Source organism: Dreissena polymorpha, chromosome 12 (assembly GCF_020536995.1).
Source record: "Dreissena polymorpha isolate Duluth1 chromosome 12, UMN_Dpol_1.0, whole genome shotgun sequence".
In the NCBI taxonomy this organism is placed as follows: Eukaryota; Metazoa; Mollusca; class Bivalvia; order Myida; family Dreissenidae; genus Dreissena; species Dreissena polymorpha.
The window spans coordinates 48023898-48038610 of NC_068366.1; the positions used below are offsets into that span (position 1 = coordinate 48023898).

Here is a 14713-nt window from a genome sequence, read left to right on the forward strand (position 1 = left end):
AACTTCATAGGTTCATTGATCATGACTGGCAGATGACCCCTATTGATTTTCAGATCACTAGGTCAAAGGTCAAGGTCACAGTAACCTGAAGCAGTAAAATGTTTTTTAACGATTCACACAATGGCTGCCACTACAACTGACAGCCCATTTGGGGGGCATGCGTGTTTTAACAAACAGCCCTTATTTCTATAGTTTAAATGGGTCTATGTTATCAAGATTAATTTATACGCCGAACAAAGCTTGAGATGTTGTGACAATATTACACTTATTTTTTTCTGCCCCTATAATAATCCCCACATAGCACGCATGGTTGCACTCGTTATTCAAACTTGCTGGGTAGACTTTTAATCTTCTTACAATGGTGCAGATAACCGCTTGAACAACGAGCAGTCGTATTGGTGTGTCAAACATTCCTCAACGCGGGTGCATCAAATTTTACAATGCTCAAAGCGCTGTATTGTGGGTTAATGGGATACTTTTAAAATGTAAAAAACTTGCTCCAGTACTGTGATCATAAATACTAAACAGAAGGTATTCGAGAATTTCATTTTTGTAACTTGAATACCAGTCGGTTTCTTACATTGTATGTTCAAATCAGCCTTGCTGCAAAAGGCTATAAGAACATGAACAGTAAACAAAAGTTGTTCTAGAATTTTGTTTTCGTACCTAGATTGCCAGACTTTTTTTGCTTATGTTTTGATCAGCATTGGTTTGATAATACATTTGGATGTTTGTTAAGGGTCTTCACTCATTCCCTTATGCACTATGATATCATATTATATTAATTATAAGTTTTATGTGTTTATACCGCATGTATACTGTTTCTTGTGTAGTTTACCTTTAGGAGATTTATTTTCCTAATTTATATAAATTTGATCAATCCCATGCCTATAAATAATATTTCAAACATATGTGTATACAATTTTTCTCTTTTATAATGTCAATGATAACTGTGTTGATTGCTGACATAGTTTAAGATATTTTGCTTAGTATACCTACAGGTTTTTTATCTTAATTTGGGGAAAGGGCCTGGCCTTTTTTGAGGGGAAAAATAATCGCGCGAAATGCTGGATTTTGGGTGGAAAAATCACGCGAAACTCTGGATTTGGGGGAAAATAAGGAACGTCTTAAATAAATAATTTAACATATTTTGCTGTTTTTAAAACAAATTCAAGGCAACAGATAATTTAATTATGCAATGTGTTATATTTTCTACACTGGATCAGGTTAACTTATGTATTTAAGTTTTTAAAAAAAAGAAAAAAAATTATTTTTTATTTTTTTTAGGGGAAAAAAAATGAAGTCTGGGGGAAAATTTACCTGCTGAGGGGTAAAAAAAATCCGAGGGGAAAGGGCCGTTCTTCGGTGGGTCCCAAAGAAGGAAAAAAAGCCCTGACATTATGCTTATGCTTTTTGTGAACTATTAAACTTTTGTCAGATTATTTGTTCAGCTCTTGATGTATTTGGAGGAAATAAACTTATATAATATGTATAATTAATCTATGCTTAAAAAGTCTGCAGATGTGTCATCAAAGACTTATTTATTTGAACCAAATTACCATAGACATAAAAGCATTTTAATTCAATGTAATTCCCACACACATCCTTAGTTTGTTTCAATATACAAATGAATCCAGATATTAAACCAAGGGAGGTACATGATACTTTGTAAGGCGGTGTAATGAAATGAAAATGTATTAGTACTGTCATCTTTTAGTTGAATAGTAAGGACTTAAGGGACCTTTTCACGTTTTGGTAAATTGACAAAATAAAAAAAAGTATGAGATTCGCAATTTTTCATTGTAATTATGATATTTATGAGGAAACAGTAATACTGAACATTTACAATGAATTTGTGTATTGTGGTTTTCAGGGATGTTGTATTTTAATAAGGCAATAGGCAGCATATTAACAACAACATATGCTATTATAAGATAAGGATGTGTGATTAAAGCCTGATTGAAAATAAGATTGTGTCTTACATTGCATTAAACATCTCATTAATAAGCCTAAATTTGACACATACATCAAAACTAAAATTACCAAACATTTAAAGCGTATGGTCCTGTCTGCAGAAAGTAAGTGGTTTAATTGTACTAGTAAAAATCAATATGAACAAAATGTACATAATGTACCAATATTAGTGATAATCTATATATATATCTCATTGGTTCATTGTCGACCTGAAATTGCTTGAAGTCACCCGGGGTTTAAAGTCACCCCAGGGTGACATGAATCGGCTTGAATTTTAGTTACCTTTAGGTGACAAGAATCGCCTTCTAGTCACCCCTGGGTGACTTGTGGGCCATTTCAGGTAGACAATGACCCAATGAGCATAAATATATCATGAATTTGGTAACACATTTGGCAGAATAAATACAGAGTAGTCCAATTCCTTTCAATATTTTTAGAACAATGAGCCTCATGATGGTTTCAAAAGTATTGGCTTTGATGCTGCTGACATCACATTGCCAGTCAGAAAACATCCACATTGGAGCTGTTCTCAGCAATATGGAAGTTGTTAACCACTTAAAAGAATTCGTCCACGAAGCAAACTCAAGACTAGACGTCAAGGCAGCAGGTCTGTCGTTCAACGTGACCGCTCAGCCCATGGATGCCAATCCGATTCGCTCAGCTTTGTCAGTTTGTGATGACATCATCACAAAGCGTGTGCACATCATGATTGCAAGTCATCCATTTGAGCATGATGTGTCACCAATATCTGTTTCCTACACCTGTGGATACTATGGCATGCCTCTGATTGGTATATCTGCAAGAGATAGTGCTTTCTCAGACAAGGTAAACAAATCTTGATTATCTCATTTTTTGTGGCTCAACTTTCACAGAATTGTAAGAGCCATCTTATTCACCCATATTTCGGCACCTCTGTAATGCTCCCCTTAAGGTCAAGCATACAACATCTCTGTATAAATGTTTCTACTTCAGGTATTTGATAAGAACTTGACATTTGTTTCAGGCTCATTGTATGAGATCGCACACCATGTTCCATAATTTGGACCAGTTATTTAGCAGCATTATGCCCATTTTGTGTACTTAGAGCCACAGGTGGTTAGCGTGCTGCTATGATATTAATTAGTGAAAACATCATTTTTAATAATAAATAATCATATTATAACGAAAAATTATCTTTTCTGAAAAAAAAATTCACTATCAAATATATATATAACAAGGTATGCAACTCAAAATCACCCCAAAACGGGGTGCATCGCTTTGAACAGCCATATCTTCATCAATAATGCAGCGATTTTCACAATCTCGGTCTTATTTAACGCAGAAATGAATTTCCTTTCTTGAAATGTATATGTCTTGCAATATTTTTACAAATGCTGGGTCAACTTTTTAGAAATAACACGATACACAACTCGCATGACCCAGTTGACAATGATCATGCAGTCTTTAAGACTGAAATCTTCACGGAGTAAAGGGCATCTTCCCTACAAAGTTCATGTACATGTACCTCGATACCATAATTCAATAAAACGTATGAAAAAATATTATTACCGTTCTTGTCGTTACATTATGCATCAAGACTAACTGTCCAGGGCTGTTTGAAACCTTTGTTTACATACATTTCAACTAACTGACATTTTAAACAAACGAGTGATTTCATTGGTCCAATGCGGAGGTGTGTCTTTACAACTGGAGATTTCATTCAAAAAGACTGCATGATCATTGTCAACTGGGTCATAAGAGTTGTGTATCGTGTTATTTCTTAAAAGTTGACCCAGCATTTGTAAAAATATTGCAAGATATATACATTTCCAGAAAGGAAATTCATTTCTGCGTTTAATAAGACCAAGATCGTGAAAATCGCTGCACAATTGATGAGGATATGGCTGTTCAAAGCGATGCACCCCGTTTTGGGGTGATTTTGAGTTGCATACCTTGTTATATATATATTTGATAGTGATTTTTTTTTTTCAGAAAAGATCATTTTTCGTTATAATATGATTATTTATCATTCAAAATGATGTTTTCACTAATTAATATCATAGCCACACGCTAACCACCTGTGCTTAGAGCATTGGTTAAGGTAATCATGCAACATCTCAATGCAATGTATCACTGTTTCTACTACAGGTCTTCACTCAAAACTTCACACATTTTCAAGATCATTGTGTGCAGTCACTGACCAAGTTCCATAACTCTGACCTGCAATTTAACAAAATAATGCCTCTTTTTATGTCGCCCACCACGATAGTGGGAGACATATTGTTTTTGCCCTTTGCCCTGTCTGCTGGTTGGTTTGTTGGTTGGTTGGTTGGTTGGTTTGTGTGTTTGTTTGTGCAAACTTTAACATTTGCAATAACTTTTGCAATATTGAAGATAGCAACTTCATTTTTATCATGCATATGTATCTAATAGAGCTGCACATTTTGAGTGGTGAAAGGTCAAGGTCATCCTTCAAGGTCAAAGGTCAAATATATGGGTCAAAATCGCTAATTTAATGTACACTTTTGCGGTATTGAAGATAGCAGCTTGATATTTGGCATGCATGTGTATTTCATGGAGCTGCACATTGTGAGTGGTGAAAGGTCAAGGTCATCATTCAAGGTCAAAGGTCAAATATATGGGGACATAGTGTTTCACAAACACATCACTTGTTGTATTTTACAAATAGGTGGTTAAGGTGTTTAGTGTGCAACCATGTCTAGTGTGCAACCAGTTTTACATATTAAAATGGAAGAACAAATATTTCATTTCAGGAAAATAGCAACGCAGACCAAAATAGCTGCCATGTTACTATTGTGCAATCAAATAATTCGGGTTGGAAAGATTAATTTTGTATTTAAAGATGAGGAGTATGGGTTGCATAGCTATATATTGTTGAAATTTTTGTAAGACTTCGTTTATGGATACATGTACATGTAAGAAACGGTACTAAGAAACAAAACATGGCTAAGCACTCCATACGCATCGCTTAAATATTAAACATGAATTTATATATTTTCACTTCTTTTTTTTTTTCAAGAATTACATGATGTCAGTCTATGTTTTGTTCATTAGTTGTTCATTAGATTGTTCAAAGTTTTGTATGCCATTAAGTTGACATTGATGTTGTGATGCAGCCGTTCCAGCCATAATGATTCTGCATCTACAAAACAGGCAGGATTTTATACAATATGTCATCTTTTACTCAAATCAATAAATGATTGAGTCGATGGCATGTTTGTAATTATGGCATGCCTTTAATTAAGCGCTCCTAATCTATCAACAACTTTATGCGACCCAAAGAGAGTTCGAGCCAAACAAACCAAAGAACATGTGCAAATTGTTACCGGTAGTGTGACAACAGTTCGAGCCATCTGATAATTAGACCCTTGTGAATTCGAGCCATCCATCAGATATTTATATGAATGCATGTATATAGAAATAAAAAATCAGTGGTGTGTGCTTCGAGGAGAGTTCTAGCCAACCAGAAATTGGAGCCAAGCGAGTTTGAGCCGTTGGGTTTAGTCTGTATTTGGTAAAAATAAACAATGTCAAGATACATGTATATTTGTGGGATTTTTTACAGACGATGGCTAATAAATGTTTAATACAACACTGTTTAAGATTTATACACACTGAGGTGCTGTTGCATATTTTCGCATTTTCAAGTGTTAATAAATGTCTCTGATGATAATTTGCATTTTAAACACCAAAAACACCCCGTTCATGCATATCATAAGTTCATATACCCTCGAATAAGACCTCTTTCACACCATTTTATTGTTTGAACAACAGCCCCTTCTGCCTGTAAGATAATTGGGTAAAGTATTCTGGAATTAATTCTGAAAAAAAGGAGTCTGTTACGATTATTTACGATTACATAATGAATTTTCGCAAGTTAGCAGCCAGGATAGCATTGTATCAATGTATTTCACGCATCAACTATTTCAATTAAAACTTGGTGTTATAAAACTGGGCATAATAAACAATGTTCGTCTATTACATTGCCAATCATGGATGGATGTTTATTAATATAAATAATATTTGTGAATCTTGTCTGTGGAAAAACCTGAGCCTAATGCTTGTGCGTAAATATTTGTTCCAGATTGTTAGGGCTGTCAGTCCTCACCTTTACTAGATTTTTGATTATGAGAGACTTCCTTAAAGTGAAAAATTCCACAAACGCAGAAAATATCTTTCCTGATGTATATACATGTACACCATACCATATTCTTTTAAATGCCACATGTTTTGAAATGAAATGAGAACATTTTTATGCTTTCAGAATGTCCACCCAACATTCATGCGCACAGTGCCGCCATACTTCAACCAGGCGGTGGTCTGGGTTGACCTACTGACCCACTTTGGCTGGAACCAGGTCATCTTTGTGCATGGCATGGACGAGGAAGGAAGGGCCATACTCAGTCGCTTCCAGACCCTGGCTGAACAGCGGGAAATCAAGGTACCAGGGGCCAGTGTTATAAAGAATTAATACTGCTTTGAAGGAAGTGTAATGTGGCAATTCTAACCAATATTGTTTAAAGGTCTTCTTAATTGAATGTCTTGTCTCTCCTTGGTACTGCTTGCAAAATAAGTTTTGCTAAATGTGCATATACTTTAGTCTTTAGATATATTTAGTGCCAGAATGAAATATTATCTTAACAAGCATAATTTCCTACATTCTCTTTAATGCCTTACTTAAACTTAACAGTCAAACCCAAACTGTGCACATTTTAAATGGGAACAAATGCAGGACCTGCTCTTTGTTTCCTGCACATATCAGCTGCCCAATATACTGTGAACATGTATAATAAACCTGATCTCTTTGCTGGGCTGAAGGTGTTGATGATACATTTTAGTAAATTTTAATAGTATGTCATAGCATATAGGATTGAATGCTATGAATTTCAAATACTATCACAAACTTCATTTAAGTCATACATTTGTATGCGATAATAATTGTGCCATACATGTGTACATTCCAAACATGGAACTTGTTTTGTTAAGATTCCATGAATCGTACAGTGCTTTTTTAAACATGTTGGGAATGGGGTTTGGTCCTATTTAGGTCCCATGGGGAAAAATATATACTTTTTTCCTTAGAAAATGGGGCCAACACTGGTCCCGAATTTAAACAGAAAAAAAAGTCCTACCTTTGATCTCAAGAACATATCAAAAACAAAAGCAGCCGATACTTGAAGAATCTAATTGCGAATGTCAGAAAGGAGTCTGGTCAAGACAGCCTAAACACTGTGTGCTTCCTTCAAAGCTTTGATGTTGTCCTTGAACACTATCAACACATTGATCTTCTATAAGGCATAGGGTCAAAATTCTTGGTTATCCCAAGATGACTTGTTTTGTCTCACATCCTCATGTACACCCTTCAAAGCTTTGATGCATGTATTTTGCATTCATCACCTGACCCTATTTTGCCCTAGACATTTATCTAATTTGTACTTATATGAATATACCAAGAAGGTCTTAATTCTCGGTTAACCAAAAATGATGTGTTTTGTGTATAACAATACTGCTTGCTACATTTATTGAATGTATCATCTTGTTAGGATCGATATGCTCAGTGATGCCAGCTTCAGTTTCCAAATATTTATATGTCTAGTTTGTTTAAAATTGTGCATTCAAGTTTTCAGCTCTGTTCTAGTAAATATTTCATTGAATGGGCAATAGTTAAGTCTCTGAATTTGAAATTTCAAGAGATACACTTGGTTGCAGAGTTAAAGTCCAGTCTGCTCAAACAGCATGTGCTTGTGTATTTTCAGATTGAAAAGACAGTGAAATTCTCCATCGGTACTACCAACTTCACGGAGCTGCTGCAAGATGTGGTTGAGGCTCAGTCAAGAATAGTGCTCTTGTCAGCTGGGTAATACCCTTGGATAATTTAAATAATGATTTATCATTGAATACAGCATCAACAAATAAATAATGAAGTGAAAACAATATCTTTGCAATATTATAGAAGAAAAAGTAATGGAAGCTAAAAATATTGTTTGTTAGCTGTCACTATGAGCTGATTCTATTGTTATCTGCATAATGCAATTTCATCTCATTAGCCGTACTGTTTGAACCTGAATGCCGGACAAAAGCCCTCCCAGACAAAAACCCTTCCGGACAAATACCCTCCCGTCAGTTTTATAGAGGCTGGACAAAAACCCTCCCATGAAAAAACGGGGCCGGACAAAAACCCTCCCATGAAAAAGCGGGGGCGGACAAAAGCCCTCCGGTGAAATCTGAGCCAAGAATTCAAGTACCAAAGATAAATTAAATAAGTAATTCAGACAATTTAGTTACATGCAAACGCATTGTTAATTGTTAACAGAATTTCACTTTCATTTTAGCAAGGTTTTCAGAAAGTCCCCAGGAAGCACGTTTTTTGCATGAATGCGCGTATGATGCAATAAAACATTGCTCTGTATCGTATTGCATTCAATGTTTTAAATTCACTTGTCTATAAATGGCCTCATTTTATGTTTTAATTGATGTTGTTATTAAATTGGATTATTGCATATACATGCACATTAGAAAAGTGGTATGTATACATCGATACACATTTTCTTCTTTCAATTTCACACCCCTGAAAACACAATACACAAAATGGGTAAATTTTTCGGATTAATGAATGCAACACTGACCGACAAAGTGACTCCTATATAGCCCCCATTACCAATGGTAATGGGGGCTATATAGGAGTCACTTTGTCGGTCAGTCTGTCCCGAAATTTCATCCGATCTTCACCAAACTTGGTCACAAGTTGTATCTAGATGATGTATACGTCAAGTTTGAATATGGGTCATGCCAGGTTAAAAACTAGGTCACGGGGTCACTTAGTGTGTTTTAAACTGAAAGTTTGTCCGGACCATAACTATATCATTTAAGGTTAGATTTTAAAATAACATGGTACATTTGTTCACCATCATGGGACGGTGTGTCGTGTGAAAAAAGTATGTCAATATCTCCAAGGTCAAGGTCACACTTGGAGTTCAAAAGTTAAATGCTTGTCCGGGCCATAACATAATAATCATTTGGCAAATTTGTTCACCATCATTTGACAGTGTGTTGCGCAAAAGAATTACGTCGATATCTCCAAGGTCAAGGTCACACTTTGAGTTCAAAGATAAAAAATGGCCATAAATGAGCTTGTCCGGGCAATAACTATGTCATTCATTGTGAGATATTAAAATCATTTGGCACATTTGTTCACCATCATTGGACGGCGTGTCGCGCGAAGAATCACGTTGATATATTCAAGGTCAAGGTCACACTTTAAATTCAAAGGTCAAAAATGGCCATAAATGAGCTTGTCCGGGCCATAACTATGTTGTTCAGTGTGAGATTTTACAATCATTTGGCACATTTTTTCACCATCATTGGCCGGTGTGTCGCGCGAAAGAATTATGTCGATATCTCCAAGGTCAAGGTCACACTTTGAGGTCAAAATTGCCATAAATGAGCTTGTCCGGGCCATGACTATGTCATTCATTGTGAGATTTTAAAATCATTTTGCACATTTGTTCACCATCATTGGACGGTGTGTCGCGCAAAAGAATTTGTCGATATCTCCAAGGTGAAGGTCACACTGTGAGTTCAAAGGTCAAAAATGGCCGTAAATGATCTTGTCCGGGCCATAACTATGTCATTCATTATGAGATTTTAAAATTACGTGGTACATTTGTTCACAATCATTGGACAATGTGTCATGCGAAAGAATTATGTTGATATCTTCAAGGTCAAGGTCACATCTGGAGTTCAAAAGTGAAAAATGACCATAAATGAGCTTGTCTGGGCCATAACTATTTCATTAATTGTGAGATTTTAAATTGACTCTGTACATTAATTTTGTTCACAGTCATTGGACGGCGTGTCATGCGAAAGAATTCAGGAGTTCAAAGGTCAAAATGGCCATAAATAATAATGGCATAATAATTCTTAAAAATCGCCATTTAGATTCTCTTGTTTTGTGAAGACAGCATGCAAAATAGTCTGTGTCAATGCAGCACGTGGGGTATACGTCACGTCTGTGACAAAGCTCTAGTTTTTAACGAAAATATGCGTGTAATATGAAATGCATACATACACAACAATGCTACATGGAAAAAATGCAACAGGAATGATATGATTGCGCCCGCTGAAGTGCCCATTTAACAAATAAGCACCTTGCCATTTCATTTTGTTCCTACGTCAAGAATTTTGGTTGCTATGGCAACAAAAAAAATGAAAAAAAAATACTGTCAATTGTGGAGTTTCACTGTTAGGGGACAATATTGCTTGGTAATCTCTTTTTTTTATTTTATAACTTATCATAAATATACTATTTTCAATGTTTTGATCAGAAGTTTTATTATGAAAATGTTACATTCAATGTGTTTTACACAATCAATAGCAGTGTACTTTAAATTAAAGGCCATTAAAAAGTCACTGAAGTGGATTTTGAGTTGTTTGTAAGGGAAAAAAAAATCATTGGAAAAAAATATTCAGCCTGAATTTTATATTGGTAAATGCAGTATACCATTTATTCAGCTCCCATAAGAAAATATTTGGCTTTGGACACCATGTTTTACCATTCATACAACCTTTTGCAAATTCCAAAAAGAAGGAGCCATACTTGTTGACTAGTATTTTCGAATATTTTCATTATAATGTTTGAAAAAAAAAGTTTTTCAATGAACAAAGTGGTGAAAAGAAGTTTGCTAATAAATTTTGCCAATATGGATAGTTACATGTACTGATTCCAAATGCAACATACAGTAAGAGCCCAGTGGTAATCTTGGTCATTCTCATTGCTGGATTAGCAACCTGGAGGTCCATAGGCAGTGAAACTTGTGTGGCCCACGCCCCAGGCCCTCAGAGTGAAAGAGCATTGTGTTGAATTCTACCCCAGTTTTAGCCCCCCTTATAAACATATTGAAAGTGAAATCACCCGCAAAACAATACATTTTGCAATTAATAAATTATTGTCACTTGTTAAGGCAATGTTAAGCCTTTTATTTGAACATAACATTGATATAAAATAAATTAATTGGCTTTGTCAACTCATTAGAGTAAGCTTAGTACATGTAAGTAAGGAAATAATATTCTTTCATCACGGTCTAAAAGGGGCCACTAAAAGTGGTGGGGCCCATAGGCAGTTGCCTAGCAGTACTCTCCCTAATGGCTAATCTGGGACTGGTCATTCTGCAATATAGCATTGGTATATAATGTACAAAGGTACTTGAATGACAATTTTTGTTGTAAGATAATCAGCTGCAGGCCTAATATCCTGATAGATTATTGGTTTAACTAAGACCAAGAATCTGAATAAGACCATTATTGAATGACAGGCTAGACTAGTTATGCATTATTGGGTTTCAGTTCCCAGTGGATATCTTTGTGTAGTGCATAATGAGTTTGTGCTGATTAATTTTGAAAGTTTTTATTGAAGGTTCCTCAGACGAAAAGGGTTGCGGTGGTGTAGTAGGTAGTTTGTATGCTAGGTGTCTTTCTTGATATTTCGTGAGGTCCTGGTTTCGATCCTTACTCTTTGAGTATTGTAAAGATCCTCGCCAAATACATCAAGTCCTGGTCTACCCAGGAAATGAGCTAAAATACAACTAAAGTAAAAAATAGAAATAGTAACTTGATGTCGACAGTGACTTACAGAATTATGAGTATAAACTTCAATCATTTATTTTTCTGTAATTTTTTCTTAGCCGAAAGTGTTCAGGTTTCCAACTTTTGTCTCACTAATTCTTGGACTTAAGAATAAAGAATTCACTTAAATCAAGAAAATGTATTTCAACATTTGCAAATAAACTGGGTAACTATTGGCTTATATAATCGTCATTTCCAAATTATTCGTAACAAGGAGTAAGTCAATATAAGATAATGAGTACAGGTTATTTGGTAAGTGTAGCATTCAGATAAGCTTATTTATTGAGGCTTAGAAAATCTAAACCTTGGGGAGTGTTTCAGATTTTTTGCGTCAAGCAAATAAACTTTTCTGTTTTTCAATACTTACCTGGGGTTCTATTAATCGCATCATTTTCTTTTTATGCTCCCCCAAAATTTATTTTGGGGGGAGCATTTAGTCGCTGCTTCGTCTGTCCGTCCGTTCACAATTTTTGTCAGGGCTATTTCTCAGCAACTAATGACCAGAATTCAATGAAACTTTATGGGAAGCTTCACTACCAAGAGGAGATGTGCATATTATCAGCGGGATCTGGGCGGATGATTTTTTACAGAGTTATGGCCCTTTGAAATTTTCTTTAAAAAAAATCTTGTCCCCCCAACTATTGTGCCCTCAAGATGTTTCCTTTTATCCTAATATATATTGCAATATTGTGACAAAAAAAAAACTTTGGGGAGCATCACCCGTCTCCGACGGTTTCTTGTTTTTTCTGTCTTCAATATTTGCTGCATAAACAGTGCTGAATACACCAACATTTATCAGATGGGGTGTTATCTTGTTAATACGGGTATGATGATGGGATTAAATGTAATGCACACTTGGTTTGTAACAATTCAGTTTTGTCATGCATCTTATACAAGGTTGTTGTTGTTCAAACCCTTTCTAGTATTGTATTGCAAAAAGATTACAACAAAATTGTCTTGTTATTTATCAAACATGTAACATAAATGTACATTGTAGATTCAACTGTTTATCTGTATGTTCTCACGCACATTACACTTAATTGAAAACATAAACTGTGGGATCATTTTCCTTCATGTAAACCAGCTCTGTGTTTCAGACTCAGACTTTGTATTAATAAGTATTTAAAATAAGCAGTTTTGCCAAATAACTTTTATTGATTGCAAGAAAATAGTACAAGCCCGCTTAGGTATATGCATTGCAATCTAACACTACTTCATGTTCTTGCTCTTTCTTATAGTTACAAAGAAGGAAATCAAGTCTGGGTTATTCTGCAATAGCTATGTGCAAAGCCTTATGATATGAAAATTGTTCTTAGTGATTTGATTCCTACGCATGTATACTTTTGCAGTGGATTATTAGACAACAAATTATGAAAATGAATCTAAGAACAAGGTAAACCCTATTCCAAATTTATGTTCCAAGTGCAGAGTTTACGGACTTATTAAGCCTTGCCTTGTCCTTGTTAAACTGGGCTTAATGCATGTTAGTAAAGTGTCATTCCTGATTAGCATGTGCAGTCAGCACTGGCTATTAAGGGATGACACTTTTAGCTCTTATGATTTAAACAAAGAAAGTATCTTCTAAGCGAAAATCCAGTTTCGGCTGAAAGTGGCATCCCTGATTAGCCTGTGCAGTCTGGGATGACACTTCACGCACATGCATTAAGCCCAGTAAAAGCAGAATAAGGCTCAATTTTAAACCCTGATTGCAGCAAGGAGGATGCAGAGGTGCTGTTTAACAATGCAGCAGAGCTGAGGATCGCGTATGGATCAGAATATGTGTGGCTGGTGACTGAGGAAGCCATGAAAGCCTACAGTACTCCTGTTGGTATGGATAAGTTAACAATGTCTTGGTAGTGGTTATTGTAGGCATGACTTTTGATTCAGCATGATGCCAATAGACAAATTCATTTGGAGTTTTGAAAGGTTGAAGGGGAGAATCAAACTATGAAGACACATGTAAGAGTGTTTAATAGCCATGCATCAAATAATATACAATATCATAGGTGGTTGAGAGGTATAATAAATATTGCATGCAGGCAGAGACTGATGTGAACCAATACAAATTCACGGAGGTTGACATTACATTTTGGTAGAGGGAGGGGGGATATTTGCTGTACCCCTATATGTGTCTCTGATATTTATATACATGCAGATATCATTGGAGAATCAAGCGCTCATGGAGATTATTTGTGTGTACGTGTACATTTATATACTTTACCTAATGGAGATTTTTCGGGAAACCCGCATTTCTAATTTTAGGCCCACCAGCTTGGTATATTGAAAATTAATGCCTGTTTGGGATATTTTACATTCCAATGCTATGGCACTTTGAATTTCTGCAGTGAGGTATACTAATATATGGAAATTGAACATGGGAAAGTAATGTTAGGTACCATAATACTTCATAATGTATGTGCTCCTTGAATTTTTCCAAAAGATTTAAATGAAAAAAAAAACGAAAATGTAAATATGGTGGAAAAAGATGTCAAACAAAAAAAGTTGAATATTAAGATGTTATAAAGTTATATTGTGTTTGTTCATGTATGACACTTCAGGAACAAACACAACATTACACTGAAATAAAGCAACTAATACTAAAATCATTTATAGCCATCGATAGTGAATGTCCTTTTAACTCTTTCAGTGTAAGAACAGAATTTTGAAGGCCTTTGCAAATAGATTGGATCCAGATGAGACGCCACAAAACGTGGCGTCTCATCAGGATCCAAACTGTTTGCTATTCTGATAGTATTCTTTGAAAAAATTGAAGAAAATGCTAATTTTAGAAATTTAGCAGACGACATTTTAGCAGACGACAAATTTTCCAGCATGCAAAGGGTTAATGATAATGATGCTCTATTATCTGTTCTGCAGGTGCTGTGGGTCTGGAGCTCATCAACGAGGATGAGGAAGCCAATCTGGAGGACAGCGTCAAGCTGATAGTGGACTCTGTCGTTGAGCTGTTTAGATCGGGCAACATGACCGCCATCAAGGACACTCCGGACTCATGCTCTACACCCATGACCAGCAAGTGGCGGGATGGCATGGCTCTATTTGAGTGAGCACTTGTATTCATATCTTTATTCATATTAGCCGTGTTCTGAGAAAACCGGGC

General features: G+C 35.6%; 1 protein-coding gene across 3 annotated transcripts in view; it reads left to right on the forward strand.

The window, feature by feature from the left end:
• The window catches only part of LOC127853537 (glutamate [NMDA] receptor subunit 1-like), a 48405-nt gene that overhangs the window by 5876 nt on the left and 27816 nt on the right, over window positions 1-14713 (forward strand). For all 3 annotated transcript variants that reach the window (XM_052388090.1, XM_052388092.1, XM_052388091.1), the window contains exons 2-6: window positions 2412-2799; window positions 6239-6415; window positions 7731-7831; window positions 13308-13423; window positions 14473-14656. In XM_052388090.1, coding sequence (XP_052244050.1) covers window positions 2416-2799; window positions 6239-6415; window positions 7731-7831; window positions 13308-13423; window positions 14473-14656 — 962 coding nt within the window. In that variant the 5' untranslated portion in view covers window positions 2412-2415. The remainder of the gene's footprint in view (window positions 1-2411; window positions 2800-6238; window positions 6416-7730; window positions 7832-13307; window positions 13424-14472; window positions 14657-14713) is intronic.